The sequence below is a fragment of the Orcinus orca genome, chromosome 12, assembly GCF_937001465.1.
Source record: "Orcinus orca chromosome 12, mOrcOrc1.1, whole genome shotgun sequence".
NCBI classification, from domain to species: Eukaryota; Metazoa; Chordata; class Mammalia; order Artiodactyla; family Delphinidae; genus Orcinus; species Orcinus orca.
Window position 1 is genome coordinate 61,273,018 of NC_064570.1, and position 21,614 is coordinate 61,294,631.

The following is a 21,614-nucleotide window of genomic DNA, read 5'->3' on the forward strand; positions in this document are numbered from 1 at the left end:
CAAAACCAGTCAAGACACCACAGTAAAGAAAATTACAGGCCAATATTCATGATGAACAGAAATGCAAAACTCCTCAACAAAATATTAATAAGCTGAATTCAACAATACAACAAAAGTATCATATGCTCTGATCAAGTGGAATTTATTCCATGGGTGCAAGGATGGTTTAACACCCTCAAATCAATCAATGTGATATACACCATTCACAAAATAAAGGATAAAAGTCATGTGATCATCTCAAAAAAGCAGAAAAAAGCATTCAACAAAATTTAACACCCATTCATGATACAAACTCTCAACAAAGTGAGTATAGAGAAAAAGTACTTCAACAAAATAATGGCCATATATCACAAGCCTCCAGCTAAAATCATACTCAACAGAGAAGAGTCGACTGTTTTTCCTCCATGATCAGCAACAACTCAAGGATACCCACTGTCACCACTTTTATTCAATAAAGCATTGGAACTCCTAGCCAGAGCAATAATGCAACAACAATAACAAATGAAAGGCATCCAATTCAGAAAAGGAGGAGTAAAACTGTCTCTATTTGCAGATGACACTGTGTGACATAGAAAACTCTAAAGATTTTATCAAAAAACTGTTAAAATAAACAAATTCAATAAGCTTGCAGGATACAAAATCAATATACACAAATCACTTGCATTTCTATTCACTAATTATGAACTCAGAAAGATAAATTAAGGAAACAATCCTATTTATTGTACAACTGCATCAAAAAGAATAAGATACCTAGAAATAAGCTTAACCAAGAACATGAAAGATCTGTACACTGAAAATCATAAGATGTTAATAAACGACATTAAAGAAACAGAAATAAATGTTAAGATAGCCCACACTCACGGATTGGAAGAATTAATTTTGTTAAAATGTCCATACTACCAAAAGCAATCCATAGATTCAATGCAATCCCAAAGGCATTTTTCACAGAAATAAAACATACAATCCTAAAATTAGTATGGAACCACAAAAGACCCTAAAGCCAAAGCAATACTGAGAAAAAAGAACAATGCTGGAGGCATCACACTCCCTGATTTCAAACTATATTACAAAGCTATACTAATCAGAACATAAAAACAGACACATAGATCACTGGAACAGAATAGAGAGCCCAGAAATAAGCCCAGGCACCTATGGTGAATTAATAACAAAGGAGCTAAGAATATACAATGGGGAAAGGACAGTCTTTTCAATAAATGGTGTTGGAAAAACTGAGCAGCCACATGCAAAAGAATGAAACTGAACCACCATCTTACACCATACACAAAAATTACCTAAAAATGGATTAAATTCTTAAGCATAAGACCTGAAACCATAAAACTCTTAGAAGAAAATAAAGGTAGTAAGCTCCTTGAAATTAGTGTTGGTAATGATGTTTTGGATTTGACACCAAAACCAAAACAACAAAAGCAAAAATAAACAAGTGGCACTACATCAAAAAAGCTTCTATACAGCACAGGAAACCACTAACAAATGAAAAGGTAACATAATAGATGGGAGAAAATATCTGCAAATCATGTATCTGACAAGGGGTTAATATGCAAAATATATAAAGGACTCCTACAACACATTAGCAAAAAAAAATCTGATTGAAAAATGGGCATAAGTTCTGAATAGACATTTTTCCTAGGAACACGTACAGATGGCCAACAGGTACTTGAAAAGGTGCTCAACATCACTAATCATCAGGGAAATGCCAATCAAAACCACAATGAGATATTACCTCATACCCGTTTGAATGGCTATTAACAGAAACACAAGAAATAAGAAGTGTTAGCATGTGGAGAAAAGGAAATCCTTGTGCACTTTTGGTGGAAATATAAATTGAGGCAGCCACTATGAAAACAGTATGGAGTTTCTTAAAATAATTTAAAATAGAATTATATTTTCCTGCAATTCCCCCTCTGGGTACTTATCCAAAGGAAGCAAAAAGACAAATACCACATGATCTCACTTATATATGGAATCAAAAACAAAACAAAGCAACACCAAAAAACCCCACAAAAAGAAAACATAAAACAACCAATTCATAGATACAGAGAACAGATCTGTAGTTGCCTGAGACAGGGGGTGGGTGAAGTGGGTGAAGATAGTTAAAAGGCACAAACTTCCAGTTATAAAATAAGTAAGCCTCCAGGATGTAAAGTACAGCTTGATAACTACAGTTAATAATACTGTATCGTATATTTAAAAGATGCTAAAAGAATAGAACTTAAAAATTCTCATCATAGGAAAAAAAAATTGTAACTACATGTGGTGATGGAAGTTAACTAGACTAACTGTGATAATCATTTCACAATATATACATATATCAAATCATTATGTTGAACACAAACTAATCTAATGTTATATGCCAATTACATCTCAATAAAATAAATTAAATTAAATACCTTCAGATTATATTTATGAGCTTTATCCAAAATAGTTGGTACCAAGTTATCAGTAGGTTCTCCATTCTCATCATTTGAGTCAGGTGGGTACCAAGATAGGGCTAGTACACCTAATAGAAACAACCAAAAAGAAAAGAAAAATAAACACAGGAACAGAAATGAGGTACTGTTAAAAAAATAAAGGTATTGGTAAAAAATACAGGTATTGTTAAAAAAAAAAATACGGCAGAATAAGGACCAAATTGTTAACAATAAAAAGAAACATATTCTCAAATAATGTTGTTTTGTTACTTTACTTAGATACCACTTAAGTTTATTTGATTACTTTGTATACTCAGTACTTTAAACTTTTTATCAGGCATTGGTATCTTTTAATTAATTAGTAGATTTTACTTTCTAGAATAAGTTTTATATTTATAGAAAAATTATACAGAAAGTAGAGTTTCTATCTTCTCCTCTGCTACTCACCATCCCCCCCATGCCACACAGTTTCTGTTAGTATTAACATCTTACATTAGTGTAGTAAACTTGTTACAACTGATGAACCAATGTAGGTATATCATTAACTAAAGCCCAGAGTTTACATTAGGGTTCCCTCTTTGTATTGTACAGTTCTATGGCTTTTGACAAATGTATAGTGTCATGAACTATTACAGTAACACACAGAATAGTTTTACAGCCCTCAAAACCCTTTGTACTCCACTTATTAATCCCTCCCTCCATGTCCTTCCTCAATCCCCCAGAAAATAACTGATCCTTTTACTATCTCTATATACTTTGCCTTTTCCAGAATGTTATGTAGGTGGAATCATAAAGTAACATTTTCAGACATTTCTTATACTCTGAAATATGCATTTAAGTTTCATGTCTTTTTAAGACTTGACAACTCATTCTCTTTATTGCTGAATAATGTTCCATGTATCAGTGTGCCACAGTTTGTCCACTTACCTATTGAAGACATCTTGGTTTCTTACAATTTTTGGCAATTATAAATAAAACGGCTATAAACATTTATGTGCAGATTTTTGTGTGGATCAATATCACTTAACAGAAGATTCAAGAAATTTTTTAAATTACAGTTTATCCCTGTAGTACCTACTTACTTTTGAACTGATAAACTACAAAAAGAAAGCTTTAGAAACAATAAGCCTGCAAAGAAATTACTAACTGGAGAGGGAAATCTTTGAAATCAACTAATCCAAAGCCTCATTACATATATAAAGAAGCAAGAGGCCACTAAAAGTATTATACTAATTTCTAAATCATTTAACAGACTCTTTCAGACAAGGAGGAAAATGCAATGTTATCAAAAGAAAAGCATGTGGAAATACAGAAAAGGCAAGGTTAGAAACTGGCATAGAACTAAATTTTAAGACTTAAATTTGTGTTAACTATGTCATGTATAAACAGCAGTCCCATCTAAAGACAAAACAGAACTTCTAGGTTAAGTTAACAGAAAGATATCTGTCCCCTACACAATCTGAAAATAAAAATAGCAATAAGAACACAAAGAGATAGAAAAAAGAATCTATAATATATGGGGCTTCAGGGGAGATTCTGGCTACCTAAGAAAGCAGTCATATGGAAAAACAATGTTGATGAGAAAAGTGTCGGAAGACAACTGATCAAACATTCAAGCTGCCTACTTCTCCAGCTTATAAGAAGGACATCACCAATGAAAAGTGACAATAAAGATTTTCTCAACATGGGACCTATGAAAAAATCCTGCAAAAAAAATGGTGAAAAAGAACATGGGAAAACATTATAAAGGAGAAACATACAAAAGAAATATTATGCCATAGAGCTCAGGAAAATTATGAACACGGCATGCTTCGATGAAATTAAAAACAAGATTCCTGTTTCTAATAGATTAGGTTACTTAGACCAACATTCCCAACAAAAACAAATTATTAAATAAGATATGGGAACAAAAAACTTCCAAACGCCAAAGAGCTGAAGAGAGTAAAGAATTACCTGTCTAAAATAAAGTGAAAATGTGAAGTCAGAGAAGTAACTGAGAAAGGAAGTCAGTCTGCCCTAAGCATAATTAGGAGAAGTAAACCAGCCCTCAAAATCAGTGGATTAAATCCCAGGTGGACAATGTTTGGGAAGTCCTCTAGCTTGAAAGGGAATTTAAGGTGGGTAATATTTTCTACTGTACAGCACAGATATAGAATATTTTCTATATCTACAAGCACATATATAGAATATTTTCATTATCACAGAAAGTTCTATTGTACAGCATTGCCAGTATTCTGATTCTCTAAACACCTTATCAACTTGTTCTTCTCCAGTGATTTTTTTCTTCCTCCCTATCCTTGCTGAAGGTATACTCTAAGGCTTGGGGAGAATGTTCTCTGTTCTTCCTTATCCTCTTATTGTGTTTCAGTCAATTATCACTTCCACATGTTGAATTATACCCCCATATTGTGCTCTACAATCCAATTTATCTTTGTACGGTGTCTTCTGGGCTGTGTCACTCACGAGCTTTGAATAAGTAATGGCCTGGGAACCAAGCCAATGATGGTCTTACTCCTGAGGAGAACTGGCCTATTTAAATGTTAATGAATCCTTCACAGTAACCCAAAAGGTTTCTCTAAAATATGTAAACCAAGTATCATTTATAAATAAAATCTTTTACTGTGTATTTCTACCACTCCAATTGCTAAGGGAAAAGGGATACTCTTTGAAGTCCATTCTTAGAATATTAGCATATTAAATGCAGACCACTTCATAATGATCACATCCTCCCTCCACAGCACTTACCACTGGATCCTCAATATAACTGATACCCAAAAATATTTTTGTTAAGCTAAATGCTTCTAAACAGGGTAATAGTTAAAAACACAGGTAGGAAATCAGATAGACCTGGAGAATCCAGTCCCAATTCTGCCATTTGATAGATGTTTAGCTTCAGATAAGTTTGTCTACTTAAGTTTTCACATTTGTAAAATGGGAATAAATTCAGTTCATAACCTAAAAGGCTGTTTTAAAAAGTATACATGAGAGAATGAACTATGAAGAGTAAGACCTCCCCCAAAAAGTGATTAAAAAAAACATTTAATAACAAGAAGACAGTAAAACAGTATGTAAATTTGTTACCTCAACAGAGCTTGTGATAGCTTCTTTTACATATAGGGAACTTAGTGCTTCTTTCAAACATCTCAAACATTCTTTCAAACTAAAGATTTAATAGAAAGAAAGCAAGCCCATTTCCAGGCATAAACACAATTATGCAGGATGACAGTTTCAAGAAAAATTATAAGACGTAAAAAAGCAAGAAAAATAATGCACATTCAAAACAATCAATAGAGCCAGACTCAGATCTGAAATAGATGTTGAAATCACGAAACAAGGAATTTTAAATTACTATTATGATTAAATGTTAAAAGATCTAATGGGAAAGATAGTCAACATGTAAGGTCAGGTGGAAAATATTAGCAGAGAGATGAAAACTAAAAGAATCAAATAGAAATGCTGGAAATTACAAAAACATTAAAAGAGATGAAGAATGCCTTCAACAGACTCATGAACAGACACAGCAGAGCTGAGGAAAGAGTCAGGTAATTAAGCATGTCACAAAAATTATCATAACAGAAATGTAATTAGAAAAAATGACTGGGGGCAAAAAACAATAAACAATGCATCCAATACCTCTGGGATAAATATCAAAGTTCTAACATACATGTAATTGAAAGCTCAGAAGTAAAAGGTATATAGAGAGAAAAAACAGCTAAGAATTTTGCAAAGTTAATGACAAAAAAGCAAGAAATTCAAGAAGCTCAGAGAACACAGAGAAGGCTAAATACCAAAAAACAACAACTAAAGATATATTAAAACTGCTAAAAATCAAAAACCAAGAAAAAACATTGCATAGAAAGTCAGAGAAAAAAGACAGATACATACAGGAAAATTAAGATATAAAAAGATGTTTAAAAATTACAGCATACTTCTCATCAGAAACCATGAAAGACAGAAGACAATGGCATAATATTTTTAAAGTTCCAAAAGAAACAAATAAAATACCCCCAAATCTGCCCATTGAGAATTCTGTAGCAGATGAAGCATCATTCAGATAAAAGATACAAACAAAATGTAAAAAACTTCATTGCAAGCAGATCAGTACTACAAGAAATGGTAAAAGAAATTTTTGAGGGAGAATGAATGTGATACCAAACATCCACTTGGATTTACTCTAAAAAATGAGGAACAGTGGAAATGTAATAAATGAAGGTGAAATAAACACTCTTTTTTTTTTCTTTTACTTTTAATTGCTTTATAAGATGACCAAATGTTTGAAGCTGTGGTTAGCAACACATTGCCCATGAACCAAATCTTGTGGCAGAACTGAGTAGTCGCAAAAACAACGTGGTACATAAAAATCAAAAATATTTATTGTTACCTGGTCCTTCACAGAAAATGTTTGCCAAGCTCTGGTCTATAATAGGAGTAGTGTATAGTGCTTTTTCTAATAGAAGAATTATGACAACATTATCAAAAAGTATGGGAAGGAAAAACTGGGAATATACTGTGGTGAGGTCCTTATACTACATATGAAGCATGTATTATTTGCAAGTAGACTCATTACACATAAAGATATATTTTGTAAACCTTAGGTTATCAACTAAAAAAGAAAAAAAATTAATTACTAAGCAAAGAGTAGACACTAAATGTAATCATAAAAAAGTATGAAATTCCTAAAAATCTTATATGTTCTGGTATAATGTTATATGTCATAATTCTAGTTATTACTTTAAAATGTATATCTCAGAAATAACTAAATTTCCTTGTCAATTGCATTATGAACTTTCATCAAAAAAAAGAAATAGGAAGAGACTGAAAAGATAGTAGATTTCAATCAATCCAACTATATAAATAAATCATATTAGGTGCAAACAGTCTAATCATACTGATTTAAACACAGAATTTTCAGATTGGATTTTAAAAAAGCAAGACCTAACCATATGTTGTGTCCAAGAAAACCACTTTAAGTATAAAGACAAAGATAAGTTAAAGGTAAAAGAATGAAAAAGGATATACGAGGCAAACATTAATCAAAGAGAGCTGGAGTTGTTATAGCAACGTGAGACAACGTAGACTTCAAAACAAAGAATATTACCAGCAATAAAGAAGGATTATTTCATAACAAAGGACTTAGTTATCCCCAAAGATATAATAGTCCTAAATGTTTATGTACTTAAAAAAAGACCTTCAAAATATATGAAGCAAAAACTGACAAACCTGAAAGGAGAAATAGATGAATCCACAATTCTACTTGGAGACTTCAAAACTGCTTTATCAGTAACTGATAAAACAAGCAGAAAACCAGAAAGGATAAAGAAGATCTGAACAATACTATTAAGAACTTGAACTAACTGACATTTATAAGATAGCCCATTCAACAGCAGCAGAACACACATTCTTTTTCCAGAGAATCAATGAAACCAAAAGTTGGTTCACTGAAAGAGTCAACAATAATAATCAAACTCTATAAATACTGACAGGAAAAAAGTGAGAAAAGAAGCAGAAATCTTTTGGCAACATCTATATAGACACCATATACTTTAAAAGCATAAGAGGGCTTCCCTGGTGGCGCAGTGGTTGAGAGTCCACCTGCCGATGCAGGGGACACGGGTTCGTGCCCCGGTCTGGGAAGATCCCACATGCCGCGGAGCAGCTGGGCTCATGAGCCATGGTCGCTGAGCCTGCGCGTCCAGAGCCTGTGCTCCGCAACGGGAGAGGCCACAACAGTGAGAGGCCCGCGTACAGCAAAAAAAAAAAAAAAAAAGCATAAGAAAAATAATACACACAGCTCTTTGCCCAAAAAACTAACAAATTAGATGAAATGGACCAGTTCTTTCAAACATAAAAGTACCCAAACTCACTCTAGAATAAATAGATAACATGAATAGTCCTACGTCTATTAATGAAATTTTGTAGTTAAAAAAATAATGAAATCACCAGCCCAAGAGGATTTTGCAGGTGAATTCTATCAAATAGGTAAGAAAAAAAAAAACCCAACTCTACTCAATCTCTTCCAGAAGAGGAAAGACTTCTTGACTAATTTTATGAGGTCATAACCTACTCTAATGACAAAAGACAAAGACATCAAGAAAAGAAAAACCACAGACAAACATCTCATATGAAAAAGGACACAAAATCCTTTAAAAAGATGAGCAAACAGGATTTAGCAATATAGAAGCAGGATAATAAATCATCACCAAATGGGGTTTATTCTAGGAATAAAAAATGAGATTCAACATTTGAAAGTCAATCCATATAAGTAACTATATTAAACACTAAAGATTAAACAGTCAATGGATCAAAGAAAAAATCACAAGGGAAATTGGAAAACACTTAAAGAGATGAATAAAACAAAATCATGACATACCAAAACTTATGGGATGTGGCCAAAGTGATGCTAAAGGGTAAACAAATAGCTGTAAATGTTACAAACAAGGAAAATCTCAAATAAACAACTTTACAACTTAAGGAACTAGAAAAAGAACAAACTAATTCTAAAGCTAGCAGAGGAAGGAGATAATAAAAGATTAGCTCAGATATAAATGAAACACAAAACAGAAAAACAATAGAGAAAATCAATGAAACCAAAATTTGTTTTTTGGAAGAGATCACAAAATCAACAAAACTTTACCTGGATGAACTAAGAGGAAAAGAGAGAAGATACAAATTACTAAAATCAAAGATGAAAGTGAGGATATTACTACTGATTCTACAGAAGTAAAATGATAACTAAAGAGTACTAGGAACAATTTTACAGCAGCAAATTTGATAGCCTAGATGAAATGGACAAATTCCTAGAAGCCCAAAACCTACCCAGACTGAATTACGAAGAAATAAGCAATTTGAATAGACTTATCACTATTAAGAAAATTGAATCAATAAACAAACATCTCCTGACCATAAAAAAAGCCCTAGACCAGATGGCTTCATGGGTGAATTCTACCAAATATTTAAAGAACTGAAGCAATCCTTTTCAAACTGTTCCAAAAACCAAAGAGGAGAGAATATTTCCCAACTCATTCTATAAGGTCAGCATTACCTTAATACCAAAGCCAGACAAAGACACAAGAAAACTACAAACTACCATCCCTTATGAATACCGATGCAAAACTCCTCAAAAAAAATATTAGCAAATTGAATTTAGCAGCATACTAAAAGGGTTACACATCATGACTAGGTAGGGTTTATTCCTGGAATGTTAGGATGATACAACAAATGGACATTGATCAATGTAATATACCACATTAACAGAATGAAGGGAAAAATAAATAAATGGTCATCTCAATTGATGCAGAAAAAGCATCTGACAAAATTCAACACTCTTTCCTAAAAGCACTCAAGAACTAGGAATAGAAAAAAAAATACAACATAACAAAAGCTTTAGATGAAATAGCTACAGTGAACAGCATACTCAAAAGACTAAAAGTGAAAGACTAAAAGCTTTTCCTCTAAGATCAAGAACAAGGCAAGGATGTCTACTTTCACCACTTCCATTTAACACAGTACTGGAAGTTCTAGACAGCAATTAGGGAAAAAAAGAAATAAAAGGCATCCAAATTGGAAAGAAAGAAGTAAAATTTTCTCTGTTTGCAGATGACATGATCTTACATGTAGAAAACTCTAAAGATTCCACATACACAAAATAATTAGAATACGTGAATTAATCATAATTGCAGAATACAAAATTAACACACAGAAATTAGTTTCATTTCTATACAATAACAATCTGAAAAGAGAATTTCAAAAACAATTCAAACACAATAGCATCAAAAAAGAAAATGTACTTATGAAGTAACTTAAGGAGGCAAAAGATTTGTACAATGAAAACTACAAAACATTGCTAAAAGAAATTAAACACAACACGAAAAATGAAAGCATGTCCCACGTTCATGGATTGAAAGAATTAATTTTGTTAAAATGTCACGACTATTCAAAGTGATCTACAGATTCAATGTGATCCCTATCAAAGTCTCAATGACATTTTTTGCCTAAATAGAAAAACCCATCCTGAAATTCATATGGAATTTCATGTGATCCTGAAGAGCCAAAATAATCTTGAAAAAGGACAAAATTGGAGGATTCATACCTCTTGATTTCAAAACTTATTACAAAGCAACAGTAATCAACATAGTGTGTTGTGGTACTGGTATAAAGACAAACATACAGACTAATGGAATAGAATAAAGACCAGAAATATACCCTTGTATATTTGTTCAAAACTTTTTTGACAGAGATGCCAAGCCCATTCAATGGGGCAAGGATGGTCTTTTTAACAAATGGTGCTGGGAAAACTGGATGTTCACATGCAAAAGATTTAAGTTGGACCCTTATTTAACACCATACACAAAAATTAACTCAAAATGGACCACAGATCTAAATGTAAGACCTAAAACTATAAGACTCTTAGAAGAAAATAAGGGAAAAGCTTCCTGACATCAGATTTGGTAATGATTATTTGGATATGACACCAAAAGCACAGGTAACAAAATAAAGAATAAATAAACTGGACTTAATGAAGATTTAAAAATTTTGTGCATCAAAAGACACTATCAACAGAGTGAAAATGCAACCCACAGGATGGGAGAAAATATTTGCAAATCATTTATCTGACAAGGGATTAATACATCCAGAGTATAGAGAGAACTCTTAAAGCTCAACAATAAAAAAAAATAAACCACCAGACTAAAAATGAGCAAAGGACTTAAATAGAAATTTCTCCAAAGAAAATATTCAATGACCAATGAGCACATGAAAAGATGTTCAACATCACTAATCATTAGGGAAATGCAAATCAAAATTAAAATGAGATACTACCTCAAACCCATAAGGCTCGCTCCTATTTAAAAAGAAAAAAAAATACCAGAAAACAATTGTTGGCAAGGATGTGGAAAGATTGAGATCCTTGTGCACTGTTGCTAAGTATGTAAAAAAGTACAGTTGCTGTGGAACACAGCAGAGCAGTTCCTCAAAAAATTAAAAACAGGATTACCACATAATCTAGTAATTCCAATCTAAGTATATAACTAAAAAAATTGAAGTTGAAGTCTGGTTATTGAAGAGACATTTATATTTGTACACATGTTCATAATAGCATTATTCACATGCCTAAAATGTGGGAGCAACTCAAGTGTCCATCAACAGATGAATATATAAGCAAAATGTGGTATCTACATACAATGGAATATTATTCAATCTTTAAAAAGAATGAAATTCTGCAATATGCTACAACATGGATGAACCCATATGATGCTAAGTGAAATAAAACAGTCACAGAAAGATAAATACTGTATGATTCTACTTATATGAGGTGCTTAGATACAAAATAATAGAGACAGAAAGTATAATGATTGTTGCCAAAGGTGAGGTGAGGGGAATAGGGAGTTATCATTTAATAGGTAAAGTTTCAGTTATGAACATGAGTTATGAAGATGGATGGGGTGATGATTTACAGTGTTATGTATGTATTTAATATCACTGAACTGTACACTTAAATATGGTTAAAATGGTAAATTTTATGTTATGTGTATTTTACCAGAATAAAAAGAATTTGAAAAAAAATTTTTTAAAGATCTTATCAATGGGTACAGAAAAAAAGCATTTGATAAAACTCAGCATGGTAAAACTCTCAGCACTAGTAATAGAAGTGAACTTCTTTGACTTGATAAATGACATTTAAAAAAACCCTGGAACTCATATAATACTTAATGAAGAAAGACTTCTTTTCCCCTAAGATCAAAATCAAGTATATCCTCTTCTCTTACCACTTATATCCACATAACATCGGAAGTCCAAACCAGTGTAACAAGGCAAGAAAAAGAAACAAAGGTATACAGATTAGAAAGGAAGATACAAACATGTCTTTATTTGCATTCAACTGTCTATAAACACAAAGAATCCACAAAAATGTTCCTAGAGTTAATAAGCTGAGTTTATCAAAATCACAAGATACAAGATATAGATATAAATATATAGTATTTCTACACACTTTTGATGGGCAAAAAAATAAAAATTTAAGAAAACAGTATCATTTATAATAGCACCCCCCCAAAAAATACTTAAAATAAATGTAAAAATATATGTACAGAATCTGTACACTGAAAATTATAAAAATCTAAAGAAAGTTAAAAAAATTTAAAGTCCTGTATAAATGGAAAAATACATCACGTTTATGGAATGGAATATTTAACTTGTTATTGTTCAACAGTGGTAACTTAATTTATTATTTTAAAAATGTCAACTTTCCTCAAATTGATCTATACATTCAAGCCAATCCCACTCTAAACTCCACCAGGATATTTTAAAGATACGGACTAGTTGATATGGATAGGCAAAGGAATTAAATAGCCAATGCAATTTTGAAAGAGAACAAAGAGGAATCATACTACCTGACTTCAGGAAGCTAAAGCAATCAAGACAGGGTGGTACTGATGAAAGGATAGACATATTAAATCAACAGATCAGAATAGAGTCCTGAAATAAACCCAAACAAATATACATAGTCATTGGATTTTTGATAAAAGTAGAACATGTCAATGGCGATAGTACAGTCTTCTTAACAAATGAAGCGAGAAATGCCCATATTACATTCTTAGCAGAAAGAGAGGCATGTCCATTTTCCAGAGATGAAAGCTACATACTACAGTTCTATAGACCTACAGAAGACAACATGCTTTCAAGAAAAAAATTACAAGGCATATGTAAAAACAAGAAAAACCCAGCACACTCCCAAGAGATAAAGCAATCAGTAGAACTAAACTCAGTCATCTATAGCAATATGAAACCATCACCAATCTGCATTTATAAATATGCATTTTAAACTTAATACAATTACTCTAAAAGGAAAATTTATGACATTGTGTTAGATGTTAATTTAAACGTCAAAAATCTAATTCATTTTACTGTAAGTTCTATTTCTTCTACTTTTATGTACAAATTTTAAAGGCAGGAGATACAGAGATAATTGTGGCCTTGTAAAAACTGATAATTTCCACCTTCAGAAAATATTCTAATATTAGTTTCCATCTAGTGCTTTTGAAGTACCAATGAAGGAAACAAAGGGAAGTACAAGATATGTGACTTATTCATCTTCTTGTCCCTAGAATCTAACATAAGGTTGGGACATGGTAGAAACTCAGTAAGTATTTAGTGCTAAACTGAAGGAAAGGGAAGATAATTTTAAAGACACAGAATGAATTATGTTTTGCTAAGTGTATTAGTTTTCTATTACTACCACAACGAATTAACACAAATTTAATGGCTTAACACAATGAAAATTTATTATCTTACAGTTTTATAGGTCAGAATTTGACATGGGTCTCACTAGGCTAATATCAAGGGGTTGCACTGAACTACATTCCTTTCTAGAGGCTCCAAGGAAGAAGCGGTTTCCTTGCTGTTGTGAGCTTGTGGAAGACACCACATTGTGTGGCTCATGACTTTTCTAACCCCATTTCAAAAGCAGGCAGAGCAAGCTGAGTCCTTTTAAGATCACTTATCTCTGACTCTCTCTTTTCCCTCTTCTACATTTAGGGACTCCAATGATTAGATTAGTCCCACCTCAAGGTGAACTGATTAGCAACCTTAATTATGCATCTGCATCCTTAATTCCTTTTGCCTTGTAAGGCAATATATTCAGAGATTCTGGGCATTAGAATGTGTACATCTTTAGGGCCATTATTCTGAATACTACACTATGTTTTTTGAAAATTTTATAAAAAAATGGTACTCATCTGTGATACTTTAAAGACTTGAAAAGGATACATATCTATCAGTGGCTTCTATCTGCTATCTGAGACATTATTATAATATAATGGTTGGAATTTAAATATAACATTAATACTTCATTTTAATTTCATCATTCTTTTCTAGGAAAAAAAAGGTTAAACCGCTAATATTTATACACATAACACTTTAATTGTAAAGCAAATAATTAACCAGCTTGTACTGTGAGATACAAAAGTATCATTACCTCACAGAGCAATTCAATAAAAATAAAAATGAGGCCATTTATATCAAAGGAAAAATATGAATGTTAAAGAAGTCAAAGCACATTCAACAATATAGCAATTTAAATAGCCTTCACTGACTGTTTTCTTCAATTAAAAAAATGCCAGGGTCAGCATGATAATTCCATGGACCAAAATAGTGTTTTGTGTGCACTATTTTTATAGTTAAATTATTCTTTGCCTAATAATGATAAGTATAATAGGAAGTGACATCAGCAACATGGTGGCGTAAGATGGTCCTCCTTTATATCTCCCTTTTTAATTAGATATCCTTACATAAATGAATCTCCTCTGTGGGTATTTTGGGACCTAGCACCTCACTCCGAAGGACCTGTGAGGAATCTCCGCCAACAGTGTAGCAAGAAACAGACAAATCTCTCTAAGGGCTGCCAAACCAGCAGGGTCAGCAAATCTGCCTAGACCCCCACTGGCTGCTATCAGGCAAAAATTGAGTGAGTGCTATCCCTGGCAGGCACTCATGCATGAAAGAAAACTTGCAGAAGTCCAGCCTTCACAAAAGGACTTGAATTTGGTCACAGAGAAGGAATTATGAGAAACTTTACTGGTGCTGCCCCTCCCCCAAGGAAACACTGAACAAGGTTGATTTATCCAGTGGAGGTAACCTCTCCTTCATGGGGAAAAGAAAGCACTGGGTAACAGGCTACCCCAGCTGGGCAGGATATGGCTGGAGAAACCCATTTCTCTTCACCAGCACCTGGAGTACTAAGGTGGGAGCTTCACAACTGAGGGAAGGGAGGATGATGGCAAAGAGGAGAAAAGAATTTCGAATAGCATTAAAGGGGTAGCACGCCAGCCATGAGCCTGTTGGAACACCACCCACTGAGATTGCACAACTAGGTCTGTGGGCACTCTCAATACACCTCAGTGCTGTCACCCACACCTCCTCCCACTTTGCTGCTGGCTCTTTGTGCTCACTCCAGAGTGAACCTCCGGAAATGTGTGCTGGTAAACAGGGAGCCCACTAAGAAAACAAGACACCACAGTCAGTGGTTTCTCACAGTAAGTGGGAAACCACAAATCTGAGCTATAGTGGCTACATTCTGAGAAACAAAAGAGGTTTCCAACAGCCAACCTGGTGAAACGTTAAAAGCCAAGTAGACATAAAAGCTTAAAAGTCTGCCCACAGGGGATAAGAAGTATACTGGAGCAGATATAGCTTCACAGGGGAAAAAACTCAAATATCAACACTATAAAGATAATATGTCATATGCAGAGGGCACGAGCAGAGTTAAGGAGGTATCTACTCCTTCAAATGTGACAGCATCAAACCATATCCACAAGAACTATAAATAAAACCAAGGAAATACAGCATCACAAAAAGAAAATAGTATTTTCCAGCAACCAAGCTACAAGGTGCAGAACATATGATCTAACTAATAAAGAATTCAAATTAGCTATTCTGAAGGAACTCAACAAGTTACAAGAAAACTCAGAAAGACAACTCAATGAAATCAGGAATAAAATGATTTCTTTATTTCCTTTTCTTTATTAAAGAGAAGGAAATTATTAATATTATTATAAAGAACCAAACAAAATTCTGAAACTGAAAATTCAATGAATGACCTGAAGAATTATGCAATACAGAAAATCTGCAGCAGGCCTGACTATATGGAAGAAAAAAAAAATGTAACTTGGAGGATAGGAATTTTGAAATGACAGAAGAGGGAATTTAGATTAAAAAAGAGCAAAGAAAGCCTACGTGATCTATGAATATCCATCAAAAAGGCAAATATCAGAATCATCAGGGTTCCAGCCAGAGAAGGGGGAGGGCAGGGAGTTAATTTAAAGAAATAATAGCTGAGAACTTCCAAAATCTGAGGAAATACTTGGATATACAAGTCTACAAGGCTAACAGACAATCCTATTATCTTAATGCAAAATGACATTCTCTGAGACTTTAAAGGCAGGCAGGGAAAAAATAAAAAAAGAATTAAATCTACAATGGACTGCCATTAGGCTATCAGCAGATTTCTTTGCAGAAACTCTTCAGGCCAGGGGACAGCAGAATGACATATCTGAAGAGCTGAAAGATAAAAATGGTCAGCCAAGAATGCTTTATCTAGCAAAATTATTCTTCATATATGAAGAAGTAAAGTAAAGGCTTTCCCAGACAAACAAAATCTAAGGGAGTTCACCACGACTACATCTGCCTTGCAAGAAATGCTTAAAGGAGTTCTTCAAGCTGAAATGAAAACAGGCTAATCAGCCAAATGAAAACATACAAAATTACACAATACACTGGACAAATTGAGAAATATACAGTCAGACTTAGAAAACTATAACTCTGTAGTAGTATGGTGTGTTAACTATTCAACTATAGTATAAAGGCTAAATGAAAGAGTAGGAAAAGTAACTATAGCTGCTATAAGTTGTTAATAAATATACAACAAAAAAGAGGTAAATTGTGACATCAATAATACAAAGGGAGGAGCAAAATGGTAGACACATTAGGGAGTAAAAATAAGTTGCTTTCAGCCTGAATTGGACTTTTTTATGTGTAAGATGTTTTACACATAACCCCCTTGGTAACAATAAAACAAAAATCTGGAGGAGATCCACAAAAGACAAAAAAGGGGGAAAAAGAGCATACCACCATGGAAAATAACCAATATACAAATGCAGGCAGAAAGGGAGAAATAATGGAAATACAAAACCAAAATGCAATTAATAAAGTGGCATTAATAAGTCCTCACATATTAATAATTACTCTAAATGTAAATGGATTGAATTCACCAATCAAAAGGCACATAAGTGGCTGGATGGATGAAAAACAAGACCCAACTGTATGGTGCCAACAAGAAAACTTTAAGGATGCACATAAACTCAAAGTGAAAGGATGAAAAGATATTCCATGCAAGTGGAAACCAAAAGGAAGCTGGGACAGCTATACTTATAACAATCAAGAGCTGGAAAATCTACAAATGTATGGAAACTAAACAACAAACTCATGAACAATCAATGGGTGAACGAAGAAATCAAAATGGGTATCAAAGATTATCTTAAAACAAATGAAAATAAAAACACATCATATGTAAACCTATGGGATGCTGCAAAAGCAGATCTGAGAGGAAAGTTTACAGTGATAAATGCAGATATTAAGAAATGGGAAAAATTGCAAAGAAACAATCTAATTTTACACCTTGAGGAATCAATACATGACAAGAGAACCAAGAACAGCCTACGGGGAAAGGAGTCTCTTCAACAAGTGATGCTGGGAAAACTAAATAACCATACGTAGAAAAGAAAGTTGGGCCTATCCTACACTACTCACAAAAATCACCTTGAAAAGGATCAAAGAGTAAACATAAGACCTGATATAAAACACCCTGAAGTAAACATAGGATGGAAGATCTTTGATATTGGTCTTGGCACTGATATTTTGCATATGACACCGAAAGCACAAATAACAAAAGAAAAAATCAGCAAGTGGAACTATATCAATCTTAAAAGCTTCTACAGAGCAAAAGCAACAACAGCACAATTAAAAGGCACCGACAGAATGGGAGAAATTATTTGCAAACCATGTAATGAATAAGGGATTAATATCCATCAGTTACAAAAACTTCATATAACTCAGTAACAAAAACCAAACAAACAAGCAAACAATCCAATTTTCAAATGGGCAGAGGAACCGAAGAGGCATTTTTCCAAGGAAGACATGCAAATGGCCAACAGGTACGTGAAAAAATTACGAATCACCTGGAAAATACAAATCAAAACCACAGCAAGGAGACTCTGGGAGGGCTCACGCCAAGGAGTACTTCCCAGAACTTCTGCTGCCAGTGTCCCTGTCCCCACAGTGAGCCACAGCCACCCCCCGCCTCTGCAGGAGACCCTCCAATACTAGAGGCCTTGTGGCTGACAGGGTCTTGGTGCTCCAGCTGGGTGTCAGGCCTGTGCCTTTGAGGTGGGAGAGCCAAGTTCAGGACATCGGTCCACCAGAGACCTCCCAGCTCCATGTAAAATCAAAAGGCGAAAGCTCTCCCAGAGATCTCCATCTTAATGATAAGACCCAGCTCCACTCAACGATCAGCAAGCTACAGTGCTGGACACCCTATGCCAAACAACTAGCAAGACAGGAACACAACCACACCCATTACCAGAGAGGCTGACTAAAATCATAGTAAGGTCACAGACACCACAAAACACACCACTGGACGTGGTCCTGCCACCAGAAAGACAAAATCCAGTCTTATCCACCAGAACACAGGCACTAGTCCCCTGCACCAGGAAGCCTACACAACCCACTGAATCAGTCTTAGCCACTGGGGACAGATACCAAAAACAATGGGAACTACGTACCTGCAGCCTGTGAAAAGGAGACCCCAAACACTGTAAGTGAAGCAAAATGAGAAGACAGAGAAACATGCAGCAGATGAAGGAGCAAGGTAACAACCCACCAGACCTAACAAATGAAGAGGATATAGGCAGTCTACCTGAAAAAGAATTCAGAATAATGATAGTAAAGATGATCCAAAACCTTGGAAATAGAATGGAAAAAATACAAGAATCATTTAACAAGGACCTAAAAGAACTAAAGAGCAAACAAACAATGATGAACAACACAATAAATAAAATTAAAAATTCTCTAGAAGGAATCAATAGCAGAATAACTAAGGCAGAAGAACAGATAAGTGACCTGGAAGATAACATAGTGGAAATAACTACTGCAGAGCAGAATAAAGAAAAAAAGAATGAAAAGAATTTAAGGCAGTCTTAGAGATCTCTGGGACAACATTAAATGCACCAACATTCGAATTATAGGGGTCCCAGAAGAAGAAAAGAAAAAGAAAGGGACTGAGAAAATATTTGAAGAGATTATAGTTGAAAACTTCCCTAATATGGAAAAGGAAATAGTCAATCAAGACCAGGAAGCACAGAGAGTCCCATACAGGATAAATCCAAGGAGAAACACGCCAAGACACATATTAATCAAACTATCAAAAATTAAATACAAAGAAAAAATATTAAAAGCAGCAAGGGAAAAACAACAAATAACATACAAGGGAATCCCCATAAGGTTAACAGCTGATCTTTCAGCAGAAACTCTGCAAGCCAGGAAGGGAGTGGCAGGACATATTTAAAGGGATGAAAGGGAAAAACCTACAACCAAGATTACCCAGAAAGGATCTCATTCAGATTCGACAGAGAAATTAAAACCTTTACAGACAAGCAAAAACTAAGAGAATTCAGCACCACCAAACCAGCTTTACAACAGATGCTAAAGGAACTTCTCTAGGGAGGAAACACAAGAGAAGGAAAAGACCTACAATAACAAACCCAAAACAATTAAGAAAATGGTAATACATTATCGATACATACATATCGATAATTATCTTAAATGTAAATGGATTAATTGCTCCAACCAAAAGACACAGACTGGCTGAATGGATACAAAAACAAGACTGGCATATATGCTGTCTACAAGAGACCTACTTCAGACCTAGGGACACATACAGACTGAAAGTGAGGGGATGGAAAAAGATATTCCATGCAAATGGAAATCAAAATATATCTGGAGTAGCAATTCTCCTATCAGACAAAATAAACTTTAAAGTAAAGACTATTACAAGAGACAAAGAAGGACACTACATAATAATCAAGGGATCGATCCAAGAAGAAGATATAACAATTGTAAATATTTATGAACCCAACATAGAAGCACCTCAATACATAAGGCAAATGCTAACAGCCATAAAGGGGAAATCGACAGTAACACAATAATAGTAGGGGACTTTTAACACCCCACTTTCACCAATGGTCAGATCATCCAAAATGAAAATAAGGAAACACAAGCTGTAAATGATACATTAAACAAATGGACTTAATTGATATTTATAGGACATTCCATCCAAAAACAACAGAATACACTTTCCCCTCAAGTGCTCATGGGACATTCTCCAGGATAGATCATATCTTGGGTCACAAATCAAGACTTGTTAAATGTAAGAAAATTGAAATTGTATCAAGTATCTTTTCCGACCACAATGCTATGAGACTAGATATCAACTATAGGAAAAAATACAAACACATGGAGGCTAAACAATACACTACTTAATAACCAAGAGATCACTGAAGAAATCAAAGAGAACATCAAAAAATACCTAGAAACAAATGACAATGAAACCACGATGACCCAAAACCTATGGGATGCAGTAAAAGCAGTTCTAAGAGGGAAGTTTATAGCAATACAATCCTACTTCAAGAAACAAGAAACATCGCAAATAAACCTTACACCTAAAGCAACTAGAGAAAGAAGAACAAAAAAACCCCAAAGTTAGCAGAAGGAAAGAAATCATAAAGATCAGATCAAAACCACAGTGAGATATCCTTTCACAGCTGTATCAATAGCTATCACCAAGAAAACAAGAGTGACAAGTGTTGGTGAAGATGTGGGGGAAAAAGGGAACTCTTGGGCACAGCTGTTGGGACTATAAACAGTTTAGTCACTATGGAGAAGAGTACAGGAATTCCTCAAAAAATTACAAACAGAACTACCACATGATGTAGCAATCTGACTTCTGGGAATATATCCAAAGGAAATGAAAACAGGTTAGTAAAGTGATACGTGCACTACCAAGTTTAATGCAGCATTATTCACAATAACCAATGTACAAAAACAACCTAAGTGTCCACCAATGAGTAAATGTGGTGTGTGTATATATATTCCATTATATATATATGGAAATGGAATACTACTCAGCTACAAGCAAAAAGGAAATCCTACCATTTGCAACAACATGATGGATAGTGAGGATTTATGCTAAGTGAGATAAGTCAGACACAGAAAGACAAATATTACAAATTATCTCTTATATGTGGAATATAAAAAAAATATTGAACACAAGGAAACAGAATGGAAGGGTGGTTACTAGGGGATCAGAAGTGGGGAAATGGGAGATATACTGTTTAAGGTACACACTTGCAACTAGTATATAAATTAAGACGTGGAGATACAATACACAGTACAATGATTATAGACAACAAAACTGAATCATAAACATGAAACTTACTAAGAGTCTATGTGTTAATTATTCCCATCACTAAAGAAATGATAATTAGGGGATGTGATAGAGGTTTTAGCTAACGCTATAATGGCAATCATACTGAAATATAAATATATAAAATCAATATCCTACACATCTTAAACCTATAT

General features: G+C 34.0%; 1 protein-coding gene across 1 annotated transcript in view; it reads right to left on the minus strand.

The window, feature by feature from the left end:
• Positions 1-21,614, minus strand: part of MANEA (mannosidase endo-alpha) — a 73,936-nt gene that overhangs the window by 38,271 nt on the left and 14,051 nt on the right. The window contains exon 3 of the mRNA XM_004264805.4: positions 2,409-2,518. Coding sequence (XP_004264853.1) covers positions 2,409-2,518 — 110 coding nt within the window. The remainder of the gene's footprint in view (positions 1-2,408; positions 2,519-21,614) is intronic.